At 41.9% G+C, this 25,000-nt stretch overlaps 1 protein-coding gene across 2 annotated transcripts in view; it reads right to left on the bottom strand.

Annotated features, from left to right (window-relative positions):
* foxp2 (forkhead box P2) overlaps nt 1-25,000 on the bottom strand; it is a gene marked incomplete at its 3' end in the record, with an annotated part of 106,842 nt that overhangs the window by 39,428 nt on the left and 42,414 nt on the right. For both annotated transcript variants that reach the window (XM_083934769.1, XM_083934770.1), the window contains exons 4-5: nt 22,991-23,177; nt 3,135-3,224 (exon numbers count right to left, since the gene is read on the bottom strand). In XM_083934769.1, the coding sequence (XP_083790895.1) occupies nt 3,135-3,224; nt 22,991-23,167 (267 nt within the window). In that variant the 5' untranslated portion in view covers nt 23,168-23,177. The remainder of the gene's footprint in view (nt 1-3,134; nt 3,225-22,990; nt 23,178-25,000) is intronic.

The following is a 25,000-nucleotide window of genomic DNA, read 5'->3' on the forward strand; positions in this document are numbered from 1 at the left end:
AATTAAAACTGCAAGCTGAGGCACTTAGATGCTTGTGTACTAAATAATTTACATGCCATGATCTATGGATCATTTTCCGCTCTTAAATACCAAAGATGGGAGAACAAGAGGGAAAAAGGCTGGCAGAGGATTTATCAGTATCTCTACCATAAGCAGGATGTCATGGTAATATTAATCCTTTTCCCACTTTCTGCTGTGCTAATCATACAAGGGGATCAATCTGCCTGATTCCTTCGGTGGAAAACATGCAGCTTGATTGCCATTGACGCTTATCAAGCCGTGAAGCTAATAAAATATTGCACTACTGCACCCATTGTGGCCTCATAATCCAGGTAAATAATGCAGCTTTACTGTGTAAACTCCCTCAAGACAAGAAGAAAAAAAACAAGCGTGGAACTGATAAAAAGGAGAAAATAGAACAATAAGAATAGCAAAAACAAGGAGTTTTAATGGAGTTTCTACTGCTTTACACTGATATTTGCACTATGGAGTATTACAGCTGAAATGTAATTTGAAATGAGTGGATTCGAGGGCAGCATATTCCCACTGTAAAAATTAACCAGAATGCACTTAGCCCTGTTTGTGTATCACTGAGAGAGTCAGCACTCCTGTGACGCTCCGCATAGAGACTTTTTTGGAACAAAGAGGTGAGGATGTTAATAAAGGCTGGATCAACAGATGGATTAGTTGGGAGCTGAGGATGGGCCGATCGACAGGCCCCTCTGATTTATATTGATTCATATCGCCAACGCAAGGCAAGGATGGAGTAAGCAAATGTAAATATTCAATATTTACCATCTGCTGGTGTTATTAGAGACAGGGGCATGGACATGGGCTGACGGTTATCAGGCGCACACACATTCAATATTGTTCCTCCTGCCATGTATGTATTGTACTTTGTGACTATGCAGGCATTTGTAGATCAGAATCCCATTTGTTTAAACCTATTCGCTTTGGCATACACAACCTCAAACAGAAGAAGTGCAATGGAGCCTGACAATAAGTCAGGGAGAGCTTTTGTTTATTAACAATTCTCCCCCCCACACACAGCTAAATAGATACCAAATATACACTCAAATAAATAAACACCCTTTAAAAATATAATTCTGATGCCATTATGTGTCAGTATACTGATAATACTAACACTCTTGATGAGGTCGAGTTGAATTATTTTACTGCAAAAGCATGACAGAGTCTTTGCCAACCTTATCTCTTCGCCAGTAAGTAATTAGGTACACAGGGGTGTGACACCAATTGAAGGTGTCGCCATTGTTAGACTCTGTGAAAATATCAACGGGTGAGGTTAACGCCAATTTTGCTGACATTAATGAAATGCACAGAGCCCCTAATGAGGTAAACCATTGCTCCTTGATAGCACTTATTAGCTCAGTGTAGGGCAAAAACTCCCACACTTCAATTTCAAACGGCTAAAAATAAATTAAATAAGAAAATACTACTAATAAAAACAAGGAGCAGATGTCAAGGGGGGACTTACATAATTTGAGGCATGAAACCAACTAACTGTCTTGTTGACTTAAACCGGCAGAATGAAAAGACTCGCTAGTGTGAGAAAAAAATCTTAACACCAAGAAGAAAGAGGATTACAACCAACGTGTTAATGTGCATATGTGTGAGTGTCGGTGTGCAACTGTTACTGTGTGTGTGTGTGTGTGTGTGTGCATATGTGTGACCTTTTCCAAATCACAGAAAACAGAAATAGACAGCTCTTTGAATCAATAAGGCAAATTAGTTGTGAAGAGTGGAAATGACAGGCAGTTTAAATTAGCTCTCTGTGTAACAAACTAGTCAGGCTGACATGTCTTTCAAATAATAACTAACCCCTGGATCTTCTCATGTCGACAATACTATGGATCTAATGCAGAAAATAATACAGATCAACCTAACATACAACCTTTGGATATACTTGACATATAACTAACTTTTTCCATGACGTACCACCTCAGTTCCATCACTAACCAAATATATGTTCAGTCTTTTCGTTCAGATAGAGCAGCGTAGGCCTACCTTATTCATCTACAAACCGTTGACGCAGGGGCCAGGTTTATTCCTAATCATAAAATAATTTATTGTTGACAATCTACAACCATGGCCTCGTTGTACGAAAGGGCAGCATAAGAACTGACAGTGGCCAGTCCCTGATAAGGTGCTCTGAAGAGGCACAAGCTCTTGCGCTCGGTTGATTTTCATCCCCTTCAGTTTCAGCAGGGCTGTTCAAAATATTCTCTTCCTGATCCGTACTTCTCTTCCTAATAGTTCCTGTTTGGATTCACGATTGCAGTGTTTTCAAACCAATCATTTAACCTCTGCTTACTATCTTGCCATCACAGTTTAGCCCGTAACTAATCGTGGATGCATGCATGTGCTACGTTAATGTGGAAACAAAAATATTACAGTTAAAAGACATTTCAGGGATCTCAAAATGTAAGTATTTTTTCATATTCTCTATCTGAATATACATATTCATCCTCTGTCTGAAACACTCTCTTTGAGCCCCTGTCTGGAAAAAGCACAGTCTGCTCTGATTGGTCAGCGCTTCTGTGTCTTCCAGGTCTGCATTCACGGCATCTCTCACCGTCATTGCAACCGGGGAATGACTGTAACTGCACTGTAGCAGCACTTTCTACCTATATATAGTATAGTTGTGACATCACAACTGGACAGAAGTTCTGACAGCTCGTTTCAAGACACCGTTTCTGAATACGGGATGTGATCATTTCTCTGTGGATTGAGTGAGTGTTTTGATACTTTCACAGTATTTATATAGCACCTTAACCTGCTTTATAATAAAACTTCAAAATTTTTAATATAGGACCTTTCATTATAGTCCAGTTTGATGGAGGCCTCACTGCCAAATGTGTAAAATATATACTTGAAATTAGACGGATGACTTTTGGTTGAAACTTTGCTCTCTGAGATCTGTTTTTATTGTGTTTTTCTTGTGTCTATGTGACGCTAGCTTCCTGGGGACCGACTCGTGCAGCTTTAGGATTCCAATGGCAGGTCCGAGGATTGCGTTGGCAAATCAAACACACTTGTGGAACAGAGGAAATCTTCTTTTCAGAGGAGCATGTATTATGGATGGACTTAAGAGATTAGACGGGGAGCTGCTTTACCTGCAGTGGACGCTGCTTGTCCTGGCTCTTTGGAGATTTCAGGCCACTGCCTGGCTGCTGCAAGAGTAATTGCCTCGCTGCTTGTAGGGCCTGGGAAGAAAGGAACACAAGAACAAAAGGCAAGTGTGAAAAAAGAGAGAAAGAAAGATGGGTAGGTGGGAGGAAATACACTGAATATAAACTATTAGACAACAGAGATGATTGAGTGGAAACCCTGTCAAACCTAGAATTTCTTTACATGATGTTTTCCAAAACACATTCTGCATGGTTAACACTATGTCGGAGATACATTTTAAAAACAATTCAGAGAGCTGTGATCAGGATGAATACAATTTGATCTACAACAGTTTGTCTAGAGCACCCCGAAAGAAGAGAGCGGAGGGGGTTGTGCGCTGAAAAAAGAGCGTCAGTAGAATTGACCTGTCTAGTGTGTGCTCAACTGAAATACCCACTTCTCTCGGCAAATTACCAGCACATTTGCATATTCATAATATCAATTTGAAGTAGAGGCAGCACCATGTGAAGTGTCCCTGGGTGCTGTAATTAAAGTTGACAAAATCAACATCAGATTACATTTAGAGTGAATTAACTAGCAGCCCAGGTTTCACACTATGCATTAAGGATGCTTGTGAGCAGAGACTGGGTGATAGATGGATAGAAGGGCGTACAGGTAGCTAGAGAAAGAGAGATCTTTCCTTGCCTGATGAAATTAGTTCACAGCTGTTTACACAAAAAAATTGAAAAATCATATTTGTAAATTGTGAAAATGTGTCGTCAACACCGTTTGATGTGTTTGCCAGACATGGAGATGGCATGAATCTGAGAGGCTGGGATGTTGCGTAATTTATTTCTCTAGGGTTTGATGGGATTACAGATCCCCTCCCGCCTCGCCGTGTGTACTGAATGTGTGTGACGAGTGAGCACCAGCTTCACAGGTACGGTGGCAGCTGGGCGAGCAGCTTCACTCCAATTCTTCAAGAGCAGATGGATGAAAGAGTCTGGCAGAAAAGAACATTGTGCACAGATGCTACTACTGCTGTAGCTCCACACAGCCGTATACCTTGTATTCTTCAGGCCCACAAGCATCAAGTGGGAAAAGAGGAGGAGGAGGAAAAACACACACACACACACACACACACACACACACACACACACACACACACACAAACGCAACACAACAACTTCACAGGTGTTTCTTTTTTTGATGAAAAAAGAAGTGGACGAGTAGGAGGAGAACCAAAAAATAAGAAAAAAATAAATAAAACTCAGATGGAGAGTGACACTTCCTCAGGAACCAGGGGTGCACATTTTATTTTCTGGTGCTTGCCAGTATCCATGACAACAGCTGCCTTGACAGGGCGTGCATATGGCGCAGCTCTGCCAGCTGGTGGGAACAATGTTTGAACTAGTACATTGAGATCCTGAGCAAACAAGAGGAGAAGACGGGAGAGGTAGATGCAGCAAGAAAAAAAAGAAATGAGGAGGAGAAAAAAAGTTGCCATGTCTTAACCCCTCAGGGAACACAGCCACCTCCTGATCAATTATGAAAAGACAGAGCTGGGGGGAGGGGGGGGGGGGGTAGGAGGGGATGCTTAAAGAGGTGGTGGGGGGGCTGGGGGGCTGGGCTGTCTGCTCAGGAGGAGCCAGGCTTTCTGAACTAAAGTAAACAAACACATTACACTGGCACTGGGTCCTAACTGCATTGATCCGTCTCCTTGGTAAGAGGAGCCTAGTCGCCACCGATTTATATATGTGTGTGTGTGAATGTGTGTGTGTGGGTGTGTGTGTGCGTGCGTGTGTAATGTTACATCTGTAAGCAGAGCCATGGCCTTTCTAAAGAACATACATAGAAAAAGTTGTCTGTGGCACACATTAAAGTACTGCCTACCTGCAGTGGGCAGGCAAGCACAGCCACATGAATAGAGAAGAAACTAATGATTATTTTCATTATCGGTTAATACTACGATTCATTGTTATAAATTAATAAATTCTGCACAAGCAACTTAAAAATATCATTAAAAAATGGTTTAAAGTGATCAAGAATAACAATTCAAGTGTAAAGCTTTAAATTCAGAAGCAACAAATTGGTCAAGAACCGGTTCCAATTGAGACGGTAACAAATTGCAATCAGAATCTTATGTTTCTGAGCTTATTGTTGGTTTTCGGTCAGTTGCGCATTGCAAGGCAATGTCCTTTACTGAGGGTAAATATCTTGTTATAATAACATTAATGCCATGCAGGTAGACCTAGACTCTTTAACTAAGAAAACCTTCATAAAAAAGAAAGCTGTATACATTTTCTTTCCTTTCACCAATACTCAGTTCAGATACATATCAATTCCCATCCCATATAATAACTATATATATATATATATATATACATATATATATATATATATATATAGTCATAGAATTTTATTGAATGGATTGACCCCATTGTCACTGATATCAAATTCAGCTAGAGTCAGTATGGGTTCAATATCAGTATCAGAATTGGTGCATCCCTATATAAAATGTCCGTCTTGGTTTCTCAAAATCAAAGGAGATATCTTTAAATGTCTTGTTTTGTCAGTCAACAACCCGAAGATATGTAGTTTAATATAATATAAAACAGAGAAACACAGGAAATCTGTTTTTTTGGCCATTTTTGGATGAAAAAATTACTTCAGCGATTAATCGATTGTAAAAACAGCTGGCAATTTTTTTTTCTGTCTTAGTGGATTAGTCAATCAATGCAGCTCCACACATTGAGCTTTGCATCTTGTCGACATTTTCAAAATGGAAGGAAAATTAAACCTTGTTTGACTTCCTTTGAATGCAGCCAATCACTTTGCTAATTAAAACACAGGGCCTAATTAATCTTGCCATAATTGGTGAATCAAAGTAATTATAAGGTTTGTTGAGTCCTGCACACAGTAGTTAGGGGTGAAGGCTGCCTGATGAGTGCAGCCCAAGGTATCTGTCAGGAGGAAATGTTTATCCATGTGTGAATCAATAATGACTCACTGTGTTATATCCAAAGTCAAGAGAACAGCACGATATATTACACACGGTCAAGAGTACAAAGAAAGAGATGTTTTTAACGGCATTTCCAATATCCATGCCAAGTAAATATCGAGGGAGGTGCAGGTATGAGAGGTGACGCACAGGGGTGAAGCAGGGAGATCAACTTCACTGGCTTATTAGAAAAGAAGGCTGCTCAGACTACATAAAGAGTACTTCTCCAAACAGAACACAGACCTTATCAACACCAGCCAAACTTTTCCAGAGTGGTTTGTCATGCCTGAAACTGCCTGTCACTCCTGCCGTGGAAGTGGGGTTAGCCATTTTTCGCAAGGTAGGGGATAAAAAAAAAAAGTCCTGTCCGCTCACTGGCTCTGAGTATTCAGCCATTACAGTAAAAAGCACCAATTTGTGCCACCCACTTTTCACTCCACAGAGATGGCAAGCTGAAGCTCATCTCAAAAGCACAAAAAGCACAAAATGCCAAGGAAAGTCATCAAAAGTTTGCTGAAGAGCTGCCAGAGCAGACAAAAACACAGACGAGTGCAGGCACACCGTCTATTTAACCTGGGTTGCTATGCAAGAAAAAATGACATCCCTCGGTCTGTTAATACGCACATTGTATAAACAGCACAATGTGACACATTCTTCAGAGTGGGAGAGCACACCAGACAGAGAGAGAGAGAGAGAGAGAGAGAGAGAGAGAGAGCGCCAGGCCCTGCTATATAAATAACAAGGCACTCAGAGGCATATTTGATGTTGATATCCATCACTGAGGTTGGAAAAGAGGGAAAAAATAAGAGGAGGGAAAATAACACACAGAGCGACTAAGACCGCGACACAGGGATCCTTATGAAAATAAGATTCAGCCCAAATGGATCTGGTGTAATTGGTTTCAGATAGTGAGGTCAGGAGAAAGGCGATACAGGCAACTATTATGCGAAAATGGACGGAGAAACAAGAATGTTTACACAGGCATTCCTCCGCTACATTAATAGGCATGCAGAGATCACTGGAGAGGGAGAGAGTGAGGCGAGACTGACAGAGAGAAGAAGAGAAATAAAACAACATATCAGCCGTCCATTCATCCCTCCCTCCCACTATCCCCCACTCTCCCCCAGTCCCAATGTTTAGACTCTATACCGAACAGGGTAATAAGGAACACCTATCACAATGCACCTTTTGTAAGGAGCATGCAAAGATCTTAAACAAGCATGAAATACATTAGCAGGCCCTGCAATACTGGGCCAAACCATTACAAATCTCCAGATTGCTTATTTTGTGTGGCGGAGGGGGTGCTTGCAAGAAATAAGCCATCTACAAAGAATGTCACTCTTTCAAATGCACCTGGAGACTGCACGATATGCAGCCGTGACATTGGAATTGGATATATCTGAGGAGCTGTGACATTGTGTTTGGACAGAGCACGTTGGGAGTTGTTATTATTAGGGGATCTAGCTGATATTGGAATGATGACACGGGTGTGAAATAAGCTGCCCCTCAACAGGTAGTGTGGCCTCTACAGGATGTTACCTTGTTCTAGAAAGTAGCTGTAAATATAGCGCATCAATTGTTGATCAATAAGAAAATGGATGGCATCATGATAACACAGTGTGGTGTGCAGAACAGACGTTTTTTTGTGTGTTTATGTGTGTGTTTGTTGTAGGGAGTAAAAAGGGCTGTAGGCCAAAACAACTCCAGTCATGCTGACAGCTCTGACAACCACCACCTACACAGACAGACACACACTTGCTCTTGGTGCGTGAATAAGCATACACACACACATACACACATGCATGCACCGCACCGCACCACCAGGCTTATCTATCTTCGCTTCCAGGAAACACAGATGCAGAAAGAGGGGGGTGAAGGAAAAAAAAGGAAAAAAAGAAAAAGTGTGACACTTTATTCAAGCTGGAGGGAGTCGCATGCCACGGAAAACAAGGCACAAACAGTTTAAGCTGAACAAACAAACATGGCTGATTGGACTGAGGCTGCCGGCCTGCTGGTGGGGGGAGATATGCGCTGACACTCCGCACCAAAATATTTACACCCTATCTTCTTATATAAGTGGATTCAGGGCAGATGGATGGGTGGATACGGATTTGGAGGGGCTGGCTGGAGAGGATAGACAAATGAGAAGAGAAGGGGAGAAGGATAAGATGTCCCATACAATGTCTGAATACAAAAGTGGGGCCTGACTTTGTGTAAACAAGCAATGTGTGACCAGGGAACATCGTCGGAAAAACAGCAGAGGCCCCTGAACAGGCTCCGCACAAGAACGGATGCAGCTGGGTAGCGCTGAGATTACAGAGACTGTCCTGACACAGGAGTTCAATCACACAACTGACATTACAGTATGTCTATTAGAGCTAAAACTGCAGATTGGTGTTGCTCCAACACTGACTCCTGAAATAGATATTTTGCTGATTTACATCTAAGTCTGTGTCACGGCAATGCCACAATGTATCACTTTAAGTATGAGTAAGAACTTTTTGTGAGGATCTTTAAACACAAAATTATAACAGTTAAAAAAAAATCAGGTCAATGCTTGATGTGTGTGGTCGCCATTGATCCCCTTCACCTGAAGTAACTCGACCACGGGAGGAGAGATACTCTATTCCTTTCTATAAAGGTCAGCTATGGTGATGACTCACTGGTGCCTCAACAATGGCTCCAGACTCAGTTCCCCTATCACCTCCACAAAACCCACACGGAGCACAATACACACCTGGATCATCTATGCTTAGAAAGAATATAATAAAAAAATATATACAATTATTTCCTTTGACTGCAGTTGCAGACACAGATATCAGCTGGAGGAGTTGTAGGCATGCACTGCAAAAAAAAAAAAAAAAAAAGATTTGGACTTAAATAAAGGGTAAATTACAGAGTCTGGAGCCAACAACTGCTGGGACAGTAGTAAGAGGGCCATCAAAATTCAGTTTCCCCAACAACAAAAACTATTAGTGATTTCTCACATGGTTCGCTTCCATAAGAAATTAGAAAAGAAGGAGAGAAAGCAGACAGAAAAAAAGAAGGGAGAAAAAGAGAATTTGGAAAGTATGTAGGAGTAATGAGCATTTTAATGTATGACTCAATAAATCAACAGTCTGCAGTGAACAAGGGAGGGAGAGGTCCGTGGAGAATCTGCTTGGGCCTCAGGATGGAGGTAAAGCCATCCAGCAGAACAATGGGCTTCTGTGTCCCGCTCCGCTATCTCTATCTTGGTGGTTTCAGCTAGTTCAGCTTCCATTAGCTCTACATGTAAAAAAAAACAAAAAACAAAATGGAAATCTGACTTATGTGGCTCATTTATTTTTGGGGTCTCTTTTTATCTAAAGTGGATAATAGGTGTTTGGGAAGAAACCCTTCCATATTGATCGCTTGTTCTCCTCAACTCCTTCTAACCTTTTCACTGCACTTTGAATTAAACTTCCCTCTCCTCCTCAAACCCACCCCCCTCATAACTCATATGACATTATTCATTTCTTTCTCTCATCCCTCTGCCCCCCCCCCCCCCCCCTTCTCTCTCCCACGTCTCTCACCCTTTGTTTATTGATTCTCTAGATTAAGAATTCCTAGGGTGGAGGATTGTAACACACAAGCATCAAATTATTTTGGGGTGTGCTTATTTGCCTTTCCCTTGCATCTATTTGGCCTGTGTCTGTAGACAATTATGCCCACCCAGCCTCAGACTCAGGTGCTAATAATGAAGGACAAATAGAATCATATGTGTAAACTTCCCCCACTGATGAAAATTTATATTAACTTTCTGCCACAGTAAACAGAGCTGCATAGCTACACCCTCCCGGGAGGATTGACAAGATGAATTTGCTCGCTCCTTCCCCAGGAAGAATAGGAGTTTGTATAGGAGGGTAAAAAGTGGTGCCGGCGGTGGGGGTGGTGGTGGGGGGGGGATGATGTTTCTGGGGGTGTCGAGCTCCATTGTGTAACCTCACTTATTTTTCCACTGATGAAGACAAAACACGGGTCTGTTTTGTCCATTGCAGATAAAGCGTGTGTTTATGTCTGTGAGTTGAAGAGTGCACACGTACTTATACGTATGTGTCTGTTGAGATGTCGGGAGGCCGTGCCAGCAATAATATGCAAGAGCTGCTGTTGTTCACTGCAACTGCTGAAATTCACTGACCCCCCGCATCCTGCTGTTATCGCCATTGATTTTCAGCTGAACTTCAACCCAGAACCTCCGAAATGAGGTGAAACCTAAAACAAGACTGCCTTTTCCTAGGGAAAAATCCAATTGGACGATTTCTTTAACAGGTTCAACATACTTCAAAAATAATCTTAGCTGTGCCATGACTCTACATAAGTGACTTTGCTTTTAAGCTCTTAGTCATACATACGGCCGAGAATAAGGGGCACTGTAGGTAAAAGAAAATGTAATTACAAAGCCGTGGGAGGCGGGCAATATTCAGAGAAAATTTCAAGGTTAAAGTTATACATTTATCAGAAGAATCTCGAAAAATCTGAACTGTTCTCTTGCTTTAAAAAGCCATAAGTGTAGTTCCTTTATATATGTAGTTGATGTGTATAAGTCAAAGTTGTAGCAATGTCTCTTCAAAGTCCGGATGCTTATGATTATATGGTGATTCTGGACTTAAATCACGAGTACTGCCTTATTGCTAAATCTAATTGCAAAGTATAATTTGATTAGTTCCTCCACTGCAGACATAATACACGGCAAGTGGCGGTGTCTGTGGTATGGTGAGGTTGAGGTAAATGAATGACTTTAATCTCAGATATTCTGAGTTTTTTTTTAATATCCCCCTTGGCTTGGCTCCTTCAATGGCCCTAGTGCTCACTTATACATACAGATGTCATACCTGGTTTTGTTCTTGGGGCATTCTTCTGTGCATTGTCTCAGTGCATCTCTTCCATGCTTCATCATTTCAATTCAATTTAGCCAACAACGCCTAGTATCTGCTGGTGGCTTTAGCAAAGTCTTTACTTTGACCTGTGCAGTATCGCTACGTTTAGATAAGGTGACAGCAGGCCCATTCAGCAACACTCTTTATCTACTGCTGCTCTAAGGGAAGTCTTTTAGAGCCAGACAACTGAGAGCTACCACAATATACTATCACAAAGAGACAGAGAGGAAGAAAAATAGAGACAGACAGAGAGAGAAGAGACAGGCAAAGGTATTTGTGCGGCTGGAGGAAGGGAGAGTGTGTGTGTGTGTGTGTTTGTTTGTGGCGGGCAGTGTGTTTATGTGTGTGTGTGTGTGTGTGTGTGTTTGTTTGAGACGGTCAGTGTGTGTGTGTGTGTGTGTGTGTGTGTGTGTGTGTGTGTGTGTGTGCGTGTGTGTGAGGTCAAGTGTTCTCTTTGCAAAAACAAAGCTGGCATGAGGTATCAGTGTTCAACTGTGCAGCAGCCCCCAACCCACACAACAAAAAACAAATACACACATTCTCTCTCTTTTACCCACTTTTTCTCTCTCCTGAAGGGCTTGATTTTCTCCTTAAGTGATTATGATCCCCCTCCTTTTCACAGTTCCAGGCGAGTGGAGGTCACACAGCTGGATGAATACCTCATATGAAATGTTGCATTCAAGCCAGCCATAGTTCATTTGAAAAAGAGGCTGAGCCAAGTGGAAAAAAATGGAATTGTGGGATGGGAAAAAGACCTTAATTGCTTAGACCTAGTTGCTTATAAATAGCACATGACTATCTGAATGCTCAAAATAAATAAAGTAAGCTTTATATCATAACATACTGAAACACATCCATGTGACAGCATTACACTGTATATAAAAAACTACATGCCTTCTCAGTGAGCTTGAACGCAACTGTATTTCTTCGCGAACTAAGGTTATCTCATCATTCTTGTCAGCGGATCAGACACAGAATGATGTTGTTTTCCATGGAGCTGGTGTCTGTCTTTGTTGACAAGGCCTTATTAAGAGGCTGACACTCCAAAAACACGGCCAGAGGCGACTAGCAATCTGGCTGTGGCACCAGAGAACAAGCAGCTGCCGCAGAAGAGCTTGTTCTGTGCAGAATGCCAATACCAATAGCTGCTGTAGAAAAGATGAATGTGCTGACACAAATGTGTGCACACAAGACACATGCTCAAACATAAATACCAGGGTGATAGCGGTAAATAAAACGTTGCTGCATCCCAGGTAGGTAAACTGCATTTAAGAGTGTTTACCCTCCATTAAACCACTGATAAAGACACACACACCATGAGCACAGCACAATATATACGCTACTGAGTGTCACTTTCTTCCATCTTTATGCCAACCAAAACTGTCCCTAAAAAGGGCTTTGTGTTATTTCAAATCCACTGTGTGTGCATTTGCATGGACACAAGCAAAACAAGCCTGAATGCCTGCTTAGTGCATGTGTAACTGTATGCAGGGGCACGTGTGTACATCAGATCCTGTCTTGGGGGCTCTAATGTTGCAGGTCAATAGTATGAGTGTCTGTCTGTCTCGTCCTGTAGAACTCAGGTTAAGTGCTGAGTCTAATTGTTATCCTGTTCTGGGGTCGATGAGAGAGCACCCTGACCTTAGTTGTAAATGACCTCACCTCACCTCCAATCGGTTCATTTTTTTTTTTCATACTGTCTGTCTGAATATACCTGTATCCACACTCCGTTTTAGCGCCTGTCTCTTAAAGCCCCCCTACTGAAAAAGTCCAGCCTGCTCTGATTGGTCAGCGCTTCCGGGTCTTCCATGTCTGCACTCTCTGCATCTCCGTCATTGCAGATGTAGCAGCACTTTCTGCCTATATTTTGTATAGTTGCGACATCACAACTGTACAGAAGTCCTGAGGGTTAGTTTAAATGCACAGTGTCTGAAGACGGGCTGCATGCATTACTCTGTGGATTCCACGTTTTGATACTTTAACAGTGTGTTTATAGCACCTCGACCTGCTTTACACTAATAAAAATTTAAAACAAAACTTTTTACAATATAGGACCTTTAAACAGGTTTGTCTGACTTCTTTGTCTTACCATTAGCCTCCAGCCACCTCAGTGAGTACTGCTCTCCATTGGGAGTGGTGTATCTTTCAATGAACACCACACTTCCCCTAAAGATCAACTCAATAAATAGCCACTACATCTGTCTGTGGAAGGGCCATGGATCACAATCACTCCCCCTCTCCTCTCTCAATGTCTTTGCTTATGTAACATCTATCTATTCCTGTGCTCCTCCTTTTCTTCCTTCCACACTGCATTGTACCTTGGTGGTTGTCTTGTGAATATTCCAATTACAGCAGTGTGTGTTTGACCTTTAAGTGAGCTGTAGAAGATATAGTTATCTGCCTTCCACTCTGACACCCAGCGTCTATCAATCAGTGTTCCATCCCACCACCACCACCCTCATCGGAACTAGCTGCTCGACAGAGCTGGGTTGGGTGAAATGTGTTTGTGTCCATGTGCACGTATGTGCGCGTGTGAAAAGTGAGAAAGAGATGGAGAGAGGGAGCTATCAAGAGCACAGACTGTGAATGGGGTAAGGTAGGCAAAGAGGCTTGGAGAGTCCCAGTAATAGAAAGGCACAAGGATTGTGTGTGAATGCATAAATGTATACCATATATACACACAGACACAGAGGGAGGGGGGGGGGGGGAGAGAGAGAGAGAGAGAGAGAGAGATGTTAAACTTTTTTTCTTTAATCTGCCACCAGCCTGACTGCGCCTTGCTTCCATAAACAAAGCCTTTTTTTCCAGCAGCATCCTATATCACGCTTCTAAGAACAAGCTAGCGTGAGCAGAGTCATACTTCTTTAGTTTCATTCTCGTTCCCCGCCCTTTTCCAAAGGGCTAATCTACATCTTTCATTGAATCAAGAATGGAAATTCACAAGAAATGCTCCTTTTTCAATTTCATGCTGAAGTAGCTCAAGTTAGTGGATGTAATTTCTCCTAACAAGAAAATTTATCACTCTGTCGCACACTTAGTCCTGCTATGTGAGAGAAAAGGGGCCTCCTTTGTGCATTTTTTTTTTCTTGGGCTTTGATAAATGTGCCAAAAGCATGATCACTCCCTTCATAGCACTCCGTACAAGGACTGAACAATTACACTGGTTAATAAGAAAATAAAACCTCTGGTTGAAGTTTGTATGAAAGATAAATGACATAGTGTTTAGGACTGCAGTGAAGGCATTACAAAATTAAGTCAGGACTAAGCCAAGAACGGGATGTGGGTTGTTTTACACATACTGTAGGAACCTCAATGTCAGAGAGTGAGAATTATGTCGTTCTACAGACACAAGCTAGCGGACACGCTGCGAACACAAAGAATATTGGAAAGCGTGAAAAGAAAAACACGCAGGGATTCTCTTCGCACACATTTTAAACTTGTACCAACAAAGAAGTATTTCCTCTGTGACAAAAATTCCGGGGGAAGGGACTAACGATGCACAAAACTCCATTTGAATCCATTTGAAGTTTTGTGCAAATTATGATTTTCAGTTTCACACTGAATTGGATGATGAACTCCAAACAGGTGGAAAGGAATGCATGAAGAATAGTATCGCTGAAACAATACCACGCATGGCCAAGCCACCAGGCTAATGTATATTTATCATGTAAACTTCTGATAAATGCATACGCAGAAACAATCAAATCTCTGGCTTTCAATTGGAAGATTTTGCACCATGGACTCAAGCGTGAAACCAATATCAGCTTAGTGTCTAGTCAAGCTTGAAGTGCTGTGCCTAGCCCCACAAAGCATGTTCTGCATATGCTCATGGACGTCACTTTTATCAGGGTGGAACAAGCAGCTTTCCAGTGCTATCACTGATCAATTCATGCGAGTTGAGTCCACCAGTGTGGGTAAATAAGCAGTGGTTAGGTCTTGATGAGGAATGGCAGGCTGTTTGAGCGAGACTATAGGCTTGAAGAGAGGTGGGCCTGTCTATCTCTGCTGCAATGGATTCCTAGTGTGACTTCCATCATTAACCTCACACTAGAGTATGGCTTATTCTCTGTATCTGCCCAAAACAAATGTTCAGTATATCCTCACAAAGTGGATTTCTTTTTTCATAGGTTCACCTTTCCAGATCTATTATATACATGCTCTATTTCCCTACATTTAAAATGATAGCAAATAATATTCCTGACAATATTATAAAGTTGAAAATGACATAGATGACAGCAAAGTGAGAACCTGACCTTGGCTGATACATAATAAAACCCAGCAGCTTCAGCTCTAAAGCCTGCAGTGAAGAGAGCCAAAGCCAGCGCTAAGTGACATGTCAGTCAGTTCGTCTGTTTGGAGCCTTCAATTCCCCACGGCCTGAGCTTATTTACTGCATTTGTATGAAAAGCTGTGAAGAGGAGAGGGGCTGAGAGCCCGGCTGGCTCTCTTACATATGTATACACTGTTTGGAGGCAATGCGTAAAGAGTATCTCCCCTTGAAGCCTGGGGAGCGTTACAACTACAAACAACTTGGGAGAAGGATAGAGCCATTTATATATTCCAAAATGGGTCAGGGATGAAGGTAATCGGAGCAACAGAGAGTGTTAACAAACTGCGATGATACCTGGAATCTGGTAGCTGAGATTCTGGGCGCATTAGAGAAAGAGAGCACCGGTGACATTGAAGATGCTACTACTTTTCGCTAGTCAGCTTCTTAACCAGATTTTTAAGTAATTTTAATATTAGTTAGAGAAGGGGAGGGGAGGTGTACACACAACAAACCATCGGGCATGCGTTTCAGAGTCTGATTTGTTACTATTCATGGCTAAAGCGGAGTGGAACTGTAATACTAGACATGCTTGTTAAATTCACAACACTCCAAAGCTGCCTTCTAGCAAATCCTGTCTTTTGGTTGTCAGCTTAAGACACCCCGGCATATGCATATGTAGGATTTTTAAGCTCTGTTAAATGGATAGCGGTGTCGTGGCCTATCAAATGACTGTAAGCCACTTGCTTTTTAGGGAGGGAAAAAAAAAAAAAAAAGCAAGACAGCAAACACATTACCTTGTATGCATTGGAAAGCACCCCCCACCACACACACACACACACACATGTGTTTTCTCTATCCTCCTGTTAACTCCACATTAGAGAAAAAACAGAGCAGTTTACATGTGTATTTTCAGGCTGTGGGTGACAGTAACACTCCACCCCGCCATATTAACGACCGCTACTCTTTTTTAAGCCAACGACAGGGGAGTGGCAACAAACAATGACAGAATGCCTGTTTTTTCGATTGTGAGGCCGCAAAAGATGATATGCCACTCACCACCAAGGCAGTTTGCAAATAAATTATTGTGTAGGGTATTGAGCTGGAGCAATTGCTTAGTCCACTCAGAGTGTATGTGTTTGTATGAGTGTGTATGCGTGCCCCTGTCAATGTGTTTGTGTGAGTGGACTTATAGATCCAGTGGCATTTATTTCCCAGAGCTGGAGCGGGGCAGTTAAGGAGGAAATGAGTTGTGAAGTGGCCATTGATCCTGGCCTGTACTACGTTGGCTAGAGACTGTATGACTGTTGGACACAGTATGTGCTGCTGAATGGCTGCCTCTTATTTACACTAAGGTGGTTAACCCTAACCCAGTTCATTTATCACTGGGCTAATGTGCTAGAAAAAATGTGTTAGGTCAAACAAAAGGCCTGATCCAGACTGAATGATGTCAACTGGTTTGCATTTAATGCATTTACCATTGCCGTTAAAATAGATGAAAATGCTAAAGTTAATGTAGTTTCTTTTACTTATTTTATCTCTTATGAGCAAAACAGGCTTGTCACAAGTAACCTCTGTGGCATTGATCAGATATCCTGTAAACACACAAAGGCGCACACACTTTTTCTACATGTGCTGCCCTTCGACCTGTAGACCACACTGCCTACTCCATAGCTCCAAACTGCTTAAGCATAAAATAGCCTTAAGAGTTTATTTCCAGCAGATTTCACTCCGTCTATCTCTCTCATCCTCTCTTCTCAGTCCCTGCATTGCTTGCTTTCAAAGCCTTGCTGCTTGACATTTCGCCACACTCTCAGGGGACTCCTGTGCGAAATGGAGTTACTGGGAGAGGGCCACTGTAAATTCCAGGAGGCTACATGTAATGTGTCTTAAACATAGATGGACAGCCCAGGTTTCAAGAAACCGAAGAACGAGATGGAGGGGGGAAAAAAAAGGAGAAGAGGAGGAAGAAGTGTCGTCTCGATAGATAATAGAATAATACTGTGTTTTGTCTGGGGAAGGGTGAGCAAACAGTAGCTATGCTGTCATTCACACCCTATATCTTTAGTGTCATCGGGAAAGGGGGAAACTACAAGCCTATATATCACAGGCCTGTATGTACTATCCTGTAGGGACTGTCCTCCGATAGCCAGGCTTGAAATAAAAAGAAGGATGGCTTTCATTGTAAATAAGCCAGACACAAGGATTGCGAGGGAAGAGCTGTCTTTTCACTGAAAGGGGGAAATAATGTTACAAAGACATACAGTACATGCTGCTTCCATAATACTCCTCTAGCCTTTACGGAAAACCCTTATCTGTCCGCAGATGATGACGCTTAACAAAAGGCTCCTTTATGAAATCGTTCATATTTCAGCAGAGGTCTGTCTCTTGTCCTGAGAGGTGATTGATGCATCAGGCCAGGGCCAGTGTCTTATTTACACAGTTGAGTGGGGCAATCTCAGGCCTGAAAGATAAACCTAATGAGCTTCTTTGTGTAAGGGTGCAAATGAGAGACACCATCCTCCCTCCCTCCTTCCCTTTTCTATCCAAAGGGACAGTCTGGGTGATTAGGCCTTTAAATTATGCTCAAGGGCAAAGCCCAGATTTGCATCTTAGGTGTGTGTGTGTGTGTGTGTGTGTGTGTGTTCTCAAATATGGTATGGAGAAAGACAGAGGCATGTGAAGGGCAAAAAGAGAAAGATGATTGAGGCTTGTTTGTGAGAGGTGATGGTAGGTGAGCCGTGTGTCGGTATTTTAAGTATTTAACTACACTAAACAATAAACTTCAGTTGTTATAAGAGGGAGGTGAGCTCAAGTGTCTGTCAAATGAACAACACACACACACACACACACACACACACACACACACACACACACACACACACACACACACACACACACACACACACACACACACACACACACACACACACACACACACACACACACACACACACACACACACACACACACACACACACACACACACACACACACACACAGAGTGATTTCGTCCTTTGTCTGTGGGGTAACTTTCTCCCTAATGACTTTCATTTTGGGGAGAATTTCATTTGCCCCTAAACCCTAAATATTACCCATCACTTGCTGTCAGATTTCTCATCCCTTCCATTTCCTCCAGCTAAATAGCAAGGAAGGCAGGTTAATTGCTGTCACTCTCAAGTTGGACCACTGCCTAGCTCTCGTGTAGCGTCAGGGGTAGCCTGGAAGTAAAATGGCACCTTGGCGCACTTATTGTAATTTATGTCAAGATGCTGCAGTCATTTAAATGGGGTTGGATAGTTTGCATTTTGCTGCATCATGTGCCTCAGGAAAACACTGAAAATGCATACCGTACCAGTTTACCAACATATCGAGCTTTAAAACATTTTTGTGAAACCTCTGTCCTCACAAACAAATGTTTCACATCAAAATAAAAAGTAAAACGCAGTTTCATAGAATAACCGCTATAGATAGGCATGTATGAAAATATGGTTGCACTTGAATATCACAATATTATGTTTTGTGATACAATATCCATTCTCAAAAATACTGTAGCCATTTTAAATTACCCTGTGAAAACCATGGGGCCAACCGGGGATCTCTGCTGATTACTGATTAAGAGACTGTAGTGGGCTCCATTTTAAAGCTAGAGTTTATTGGTATAGTATGAAACATTCATTGTGGTACCAAGCATAACATGCTAGCTAGAAGGCCAAATAACGTCCCAAAGTTAGGCAAAGGGAAAAACTGGCAATACAATGGTTCATTCTGTATCCTATAAACCCCGACCACTAGATAGCAGTGTTGTTATTTATCTTTAGCCAAGTGACTCTTCCACTCCAACGAAACAACAGCTGCATATGGTGGTGTGTTCTTTTTACGATGACAGTTTTATTACAATATATCGCCTTGCTCACAGTATCGCAATATATGATATGTTGAATCGTAACCTCTGTATCACGATAAATATCGTACCCCCGGATTGTTTCCAATACACAGCCCTGGTTATGAAAAAAAATAAAAGTAAAGAGAATCTGAGTGAGTAGATAATGAATAGTAGGTTGTCGTGACAGAAGGTTGTCCCCACAGCTATCCAAAGGTCTTTGGTTTAAACGACTAACCCGGCCACAATAGATGAGCCACAGCCTCCATCTTGTCTTCAATATCAATACATTACTGTACCGTACAGTCATGAGTCCATTTAGAGGGGGCAGTTGAGTATTGGCTCATCAATCCCACTGATAACCCTGGCAGGATTAAGTCCACAAACCACTGTAATCAACTAACAGCCTCATTATGGGACAATATGCTATAGATCCAAAGATCAATGCATAGCTCCCATGTACATACATAGCAGCATATAATATTAAAACATAAGATGACTTCAGCCAATGATAAATTGATTGATAATGTGAGCTCAGCACATTTTTTTCCTCTTCTTTTTTTAACATGGGAGTTTTTTATAGTGATCATTTTTGCATAGTGATTAGGGCTGAGCAACATTCATCATTTGCTGTGATACATATCTGCAGCTGGCAAATTGCAATCAGATACAGTGGGTATCTAATCTGTGATCTCAAATCAAATTAGGTCTATTTAGACAACCTTGGGAATGGGGGTGATGAAACCCTGACAGAAATTAGGGGCTGGAAATTCAATTTTGACACAACGGTTATCATTCGGATACATGGATAGCAGAGAGTGTCGCTTTTTTTCTCCATTGACCTGTATAAACAGTAATTCTGTATACAGGATTTGCAAAAAATAAAAATAAAATAAAAACAACAAGTGCATTATTTGTTTTGAGGGGGAAAAAGTATATTATTAATATTTTAATGTTGAAAAATTGCTCCTGTGTAACTTGGTCTTGATCTGTGTCCTACAAGCCTTTGGCCGATTCTAAGGCGACGAGACCTTAAGATGCTGCTTTTCTAATTATAGCTGCAGGTGGTATTTTGGAGCTGCTAGGTAATGGCAGAACCCACAGGGACAGTGGAGAATTCATCAGTGCTTATTATTAATCATCCCCCCAGCAGCATGATGAGAGGCTGGAGCTTCTATACCCACTGGACCACTCAATGTCATTCCAAATATGGGTGGAAAATTACACCCAACAGCCTTCCTTCAAAATGGACTCAGAGCAGACATGGACTTGATTTTTTTTTAGCTGCACACAGGTGCAAAACAAAAAAGAAAAAAATGAAGTGCAAGCATGGATAGACATATGTATATATGACCACAAGAATGCAATTTTTCATAGGCACACATGCACACTGTCATTCACTTATACACACCGCCAACATCACAAAACCATCTTCTCCAGATGTGCACGCTAACAACTGCAAAATAGCCCAACTCCGTGCTAAAAAATTTATGAAAAAAGAAAACAACCTCCTTTCACTGGACTTTGCTCTCTTTCCAAAGAGATGCAGTGTGAGCGCGCCACAGGAAGTGTGTGTGAAGTTAACAGCACAGGGCCCCTGTTTTAAAAAGCCCCAAGAGACCTGTTAGCTGGACTGCTCATTTCAATGTGTCTGTCTCTGGGTTGGGAGAAGGCTTGGGCTGGCCTCTTTACAAGGCACACACTGTCATACAACCCACCACTACGAGCTCTTAGCCGTATGTCCATCTCAGAGACTTAACTAGACACTTTATGCTTACGTCGCTTTTCTCTCTCAGTACTGTGGCCTTTTTTTTTGTTAACGGCCCAGCTTCGTTGAGGTAATTTTTACATCCACACATTCACACACACACATTTCGCTGCTTATGTCAATTAGGCTAATCTTAATAATATCTGATAGATATCTAAATGTTGAGATGAAGGCTATTTTCAATCTAATACAATTATTTACACTTTTTCTTTTTCAGTATTTCAAATTCAATAAAAAGAATCAAATAAAATCTAAACCAAAAATACTAGAATGATTTTTATTGAACAAATTCCTTCTGCTTTCTAGTGCAACCTACTGAATTAAACTGGAGTCCTATGGTACAGCAGTTGAGCTTCTCATCCTGCTCTCTTTCTTTTTTTATTTTACCCTCTATCTGCAGAGAGCATCAACACAGATAGAAAGCAGACCTCTACACAACACCTTCAAATGTAAAAGAGTGATGACTGAGAGAGGGAAAGAATTGACCCCAATCAGGTGTGTGTGTGTGTGTGTGTACATGAAGAGAGGCAGAGAGGTGATAAATGGGGAGGGGAAGGCCATAGTGCTGTGATGCCGCTGTAGCCACCAGCAGGACCACTGGGGTTGTGCTGAGGATGGGGGGTGGGGTGGTAGGTGGGTGGAAGAGGTCCGCAGGACATGCTTCATTTTGCTACACCAACCCACCCACCCCCATGCACACATACGGATGCAGACACACAGTAAGTCATCATCCTCTTTTGTAGTGCCCTAACCAAACTGGCCACGGGCTTTCAGCTGCCTCCAAAAAGTACACACGCACACAGAAATATATGCTTGCATGAAAATCCCCATCAAACTAAAAGGACAGCACGCATCATTACAAACCTGCGGCGTTGTCCCCCATTCACCCCAAAGCATGGCCCTCTGACCTCATCTCTCACTGCTCTTTTGGCAAACTGTCAAAGCCATCATTCACCGTGAAAAGACACGAGAGACACTTGACTCTTTTACTCTGCTGGCGACTGACTTTCACAACTCCTGCCCCCCCAGGCACCACCCATACAACAATCCTGCAGTTCATTCACCCTCAACTTACTCTGGCTTAAAACAATAAAGCAAGCACAATACAACATCGTGGATATGAAAAAAGGAAAAGTTATCAGATATTTGGCATTAGTAAGCAGTGCCTCCAACTGAAAAATCCAGTAAAATCAAAACGATAGACAAAAAAAAGCAACAAACAGAAAGGAACAAGATTATCAAGTCAGTCTGAGAGGAGATGATCTCAAAGCGTGGTCTAAAAAAAAGTCAACTTTCTAGTTGAGGGAAAGAGAGACTGCATGCAAATTAGTCTTTCAAAAGGGTCCCGGTCAAAGGTTTCCCTGCTGCTGGTGGGTCTGTGGTTAGAGCGTCTGTATCTGTGCGTGTGTGAGCCTCCAACTAGTGCCGAGTTAGGAGGCCCTCTGGTGGATGCAGCGCTGCCATGACACACACACACAGACACAAACGCACATACACACTGCTCAAACTGGTCCGTACGATGCTCCAACGCACACATTCTTTCCCTTTCTGTCTCTCTTTTTATCGCGCACCCTCACTGACACACAGTCTTACATGCACACACACGCACACACACTCTCAAACTCTCTCGCATGGCCTCAAATAAATACAAATTGAAAAGCCAATGCAAAAGATATTTCCAAAAAAATAGAAGTAAAACAGTCACTGCAAAACATTTTCAACACTCACCAGGCAACAACTGCTTCAGGCAAAACATGCTGACAGCACAACAAACTGCCGAGAACATTTACCAACAACACAAACAGCCGATTAAATAAACAATGTTTTTTTTTTCTGTGTAGTAAAAAAATACAAATAAACACAACATAATATTACATTGTGCCTCCTGTCTATGAAAAAGCCCCAGCGCTGCCTGAGCAGAGAGCAGAGCAGAGTGGGAGAGTGAGGGGGAGAACAGAGTGAGAGGGAGAGAGAGAGCGAGAGCGAGAGAGAGAGAGCGAGAGAAAGCGGCAGGGAGAGGAGACGGGGGAGAAACACAACTTACCTGCTGTTGTTGCAGATGCAGCAGCTCGACTGTGCTTACTTCGCTGCTCGTGTCACCAGCGCTTGATCTCCCATCTCTACTGCCAGCCTCTAATTGGCTGCTGCTTAGGGTGCTCATTCCATTTTGACTCATTGAACTGTTGCTTATTGTCTCTGTGGCCGACTCCTGCATCATCATGATTTAAAACCTAGAAGTGATTAAGAGGCACCGGTTAGGGCTCTTCTTGTTACAATTCCCCCCTTTTTCCCTCCTTTTTTTTTTTTTTTTTTACGCTTCCATTATAAAGCCCTCGGTCCCCCCTCTGCAAATGAAAGCATTTAAAGAAGAGGGAGGGGGGAGATGAGAAGGGGTGGGGGGGATGCAGGAGGAGCAATTATGCATTCATTGTGTAAATGAAGCAATACAAAGAGATGCACGTCCTGGTGCTATTTAAAAATGGGAGGGGTACCTACATTAAATGTGTTTTTTATCCATACAATTTGGGCATATATCTAAGCATCTTACTTTAAGAAAAAAGTTGCAATACTTTTGTCATCCTTATTTATAATAACAATAAATGTGTAAGAAATGAATGAATTGATAAAAATATGCTTTAACCTAATAAAAATATTCTTGAACAAATGAGCCTATGCTTCATTCTTAATATCTGCCCCACACATTAGGACAGCCAGAAGAAGCAGAAGCACTCCTTAAAATATTTGACGTCTTGAAGCTTTCAGGTTTTTACCGTGTGTCGCATCTGAATGAAGTTGCCTAATGATGCAAAGCTAATCATGCAAAATTAAAATTTGGTTCCAGGGAGGGGGAGGAGGAGGCACCAAATCACATGGTGCAGGGCTGGTGATGAACACTATTATAGAATTGTCATCTGTGCTGTGGCTAAATAAAATCTGCCACAGAGGCTTCCACAGAGGCACGATGCTCGTATGTCATTCATTGGCTTGATTCCTTTCCCCTCACTTCTTTAATTGACCCGTATAAATAAAATAAAAAAAACATTCTCTCAATGGGACACAATTAAACCAGTCTAACTTTGTGGTGTATCTACAATGCAATACGACAAAATTTTACTGTAAACATAGCTTATAGCTTATTATTTATTCTCTCGGCATCTATTAGATATGGAAATATGGTGAAGGAGAGAGGAAAAAGAAGGGAAGAAAAGAAAAAAAATCTATCATGTATATCACTAATGATTGTGCTAAAAACAGCATAAATTATGCATATTACCTTCTCTCTCTCTCTCCAGTAATAAATGTTTTATCATTTCCCCCTGCATTTAATGCTCTGTACCTTCACTGGAGCAGAGAGGAGCACCACCAACATCATCCGACATTCTCACAATAAATAAAAGACACTCAGACTCAACAAAAGCCAACTCCAAATGCACTCCAGAATCATGGATTTTGCACTGTGCCTATTTGGAAAAATAATTCTTTCAAATATATAACACTGAAATGTGAAACAATTATTATCTTAAAGGATAAAAAAAAAACTTCCACTACCTTATGGAGTAAGTTTGCTTCCAAAGCAAATTCCTATTTAAACAGCAGTCACCTTCATATTTAAACACACACATTTTTAACTTTTTTTTGTTAAAAATGCCAGATAATCCATATTCATGCAACAAAAGAGGGACGAATGATGAGTGTAAGAGCATTTGTGCCCAGCCCACATGGGTACGTGTGAATTCTCTGGTCAGTAAATAAATACCGTTTTAATAGAAGTTGTACGCGTCCTTCCCTGTGTGTGTGTGTGTGTGTGTGTGTGTGTGTGTGTGTGTGTGTTTGTTAGTGTGTGTGTTTGACGAGGGGCAGATACAGGACAGGCCTTAAAGGATGTCCACAGCCAGGATAAACAGGATCCAGGCAGGGAGAACAAACAGGGCTGAGCTGTTACACAGAGCAGGGCGACAGCTGCCCGGGACACAAGTAAATAGGGAAGAGGCCAGGACACGGCGTGCTTGTGAACAAACAGGCCCCTGTTAAACACCACACCGCTCACTACTGA

Source organism: Echiichthys vipera (genome assembly GCF_963691815.1).
Source record: "Echiichthys vipera genome assembly, chromosome: 20".
Taxonomy (NCBI): Eukaryota; Metazoa; Chordata; class Actinopteri; order Perciformes; family Trachinidae; genus Echiichthys; species Echiichthys vipera.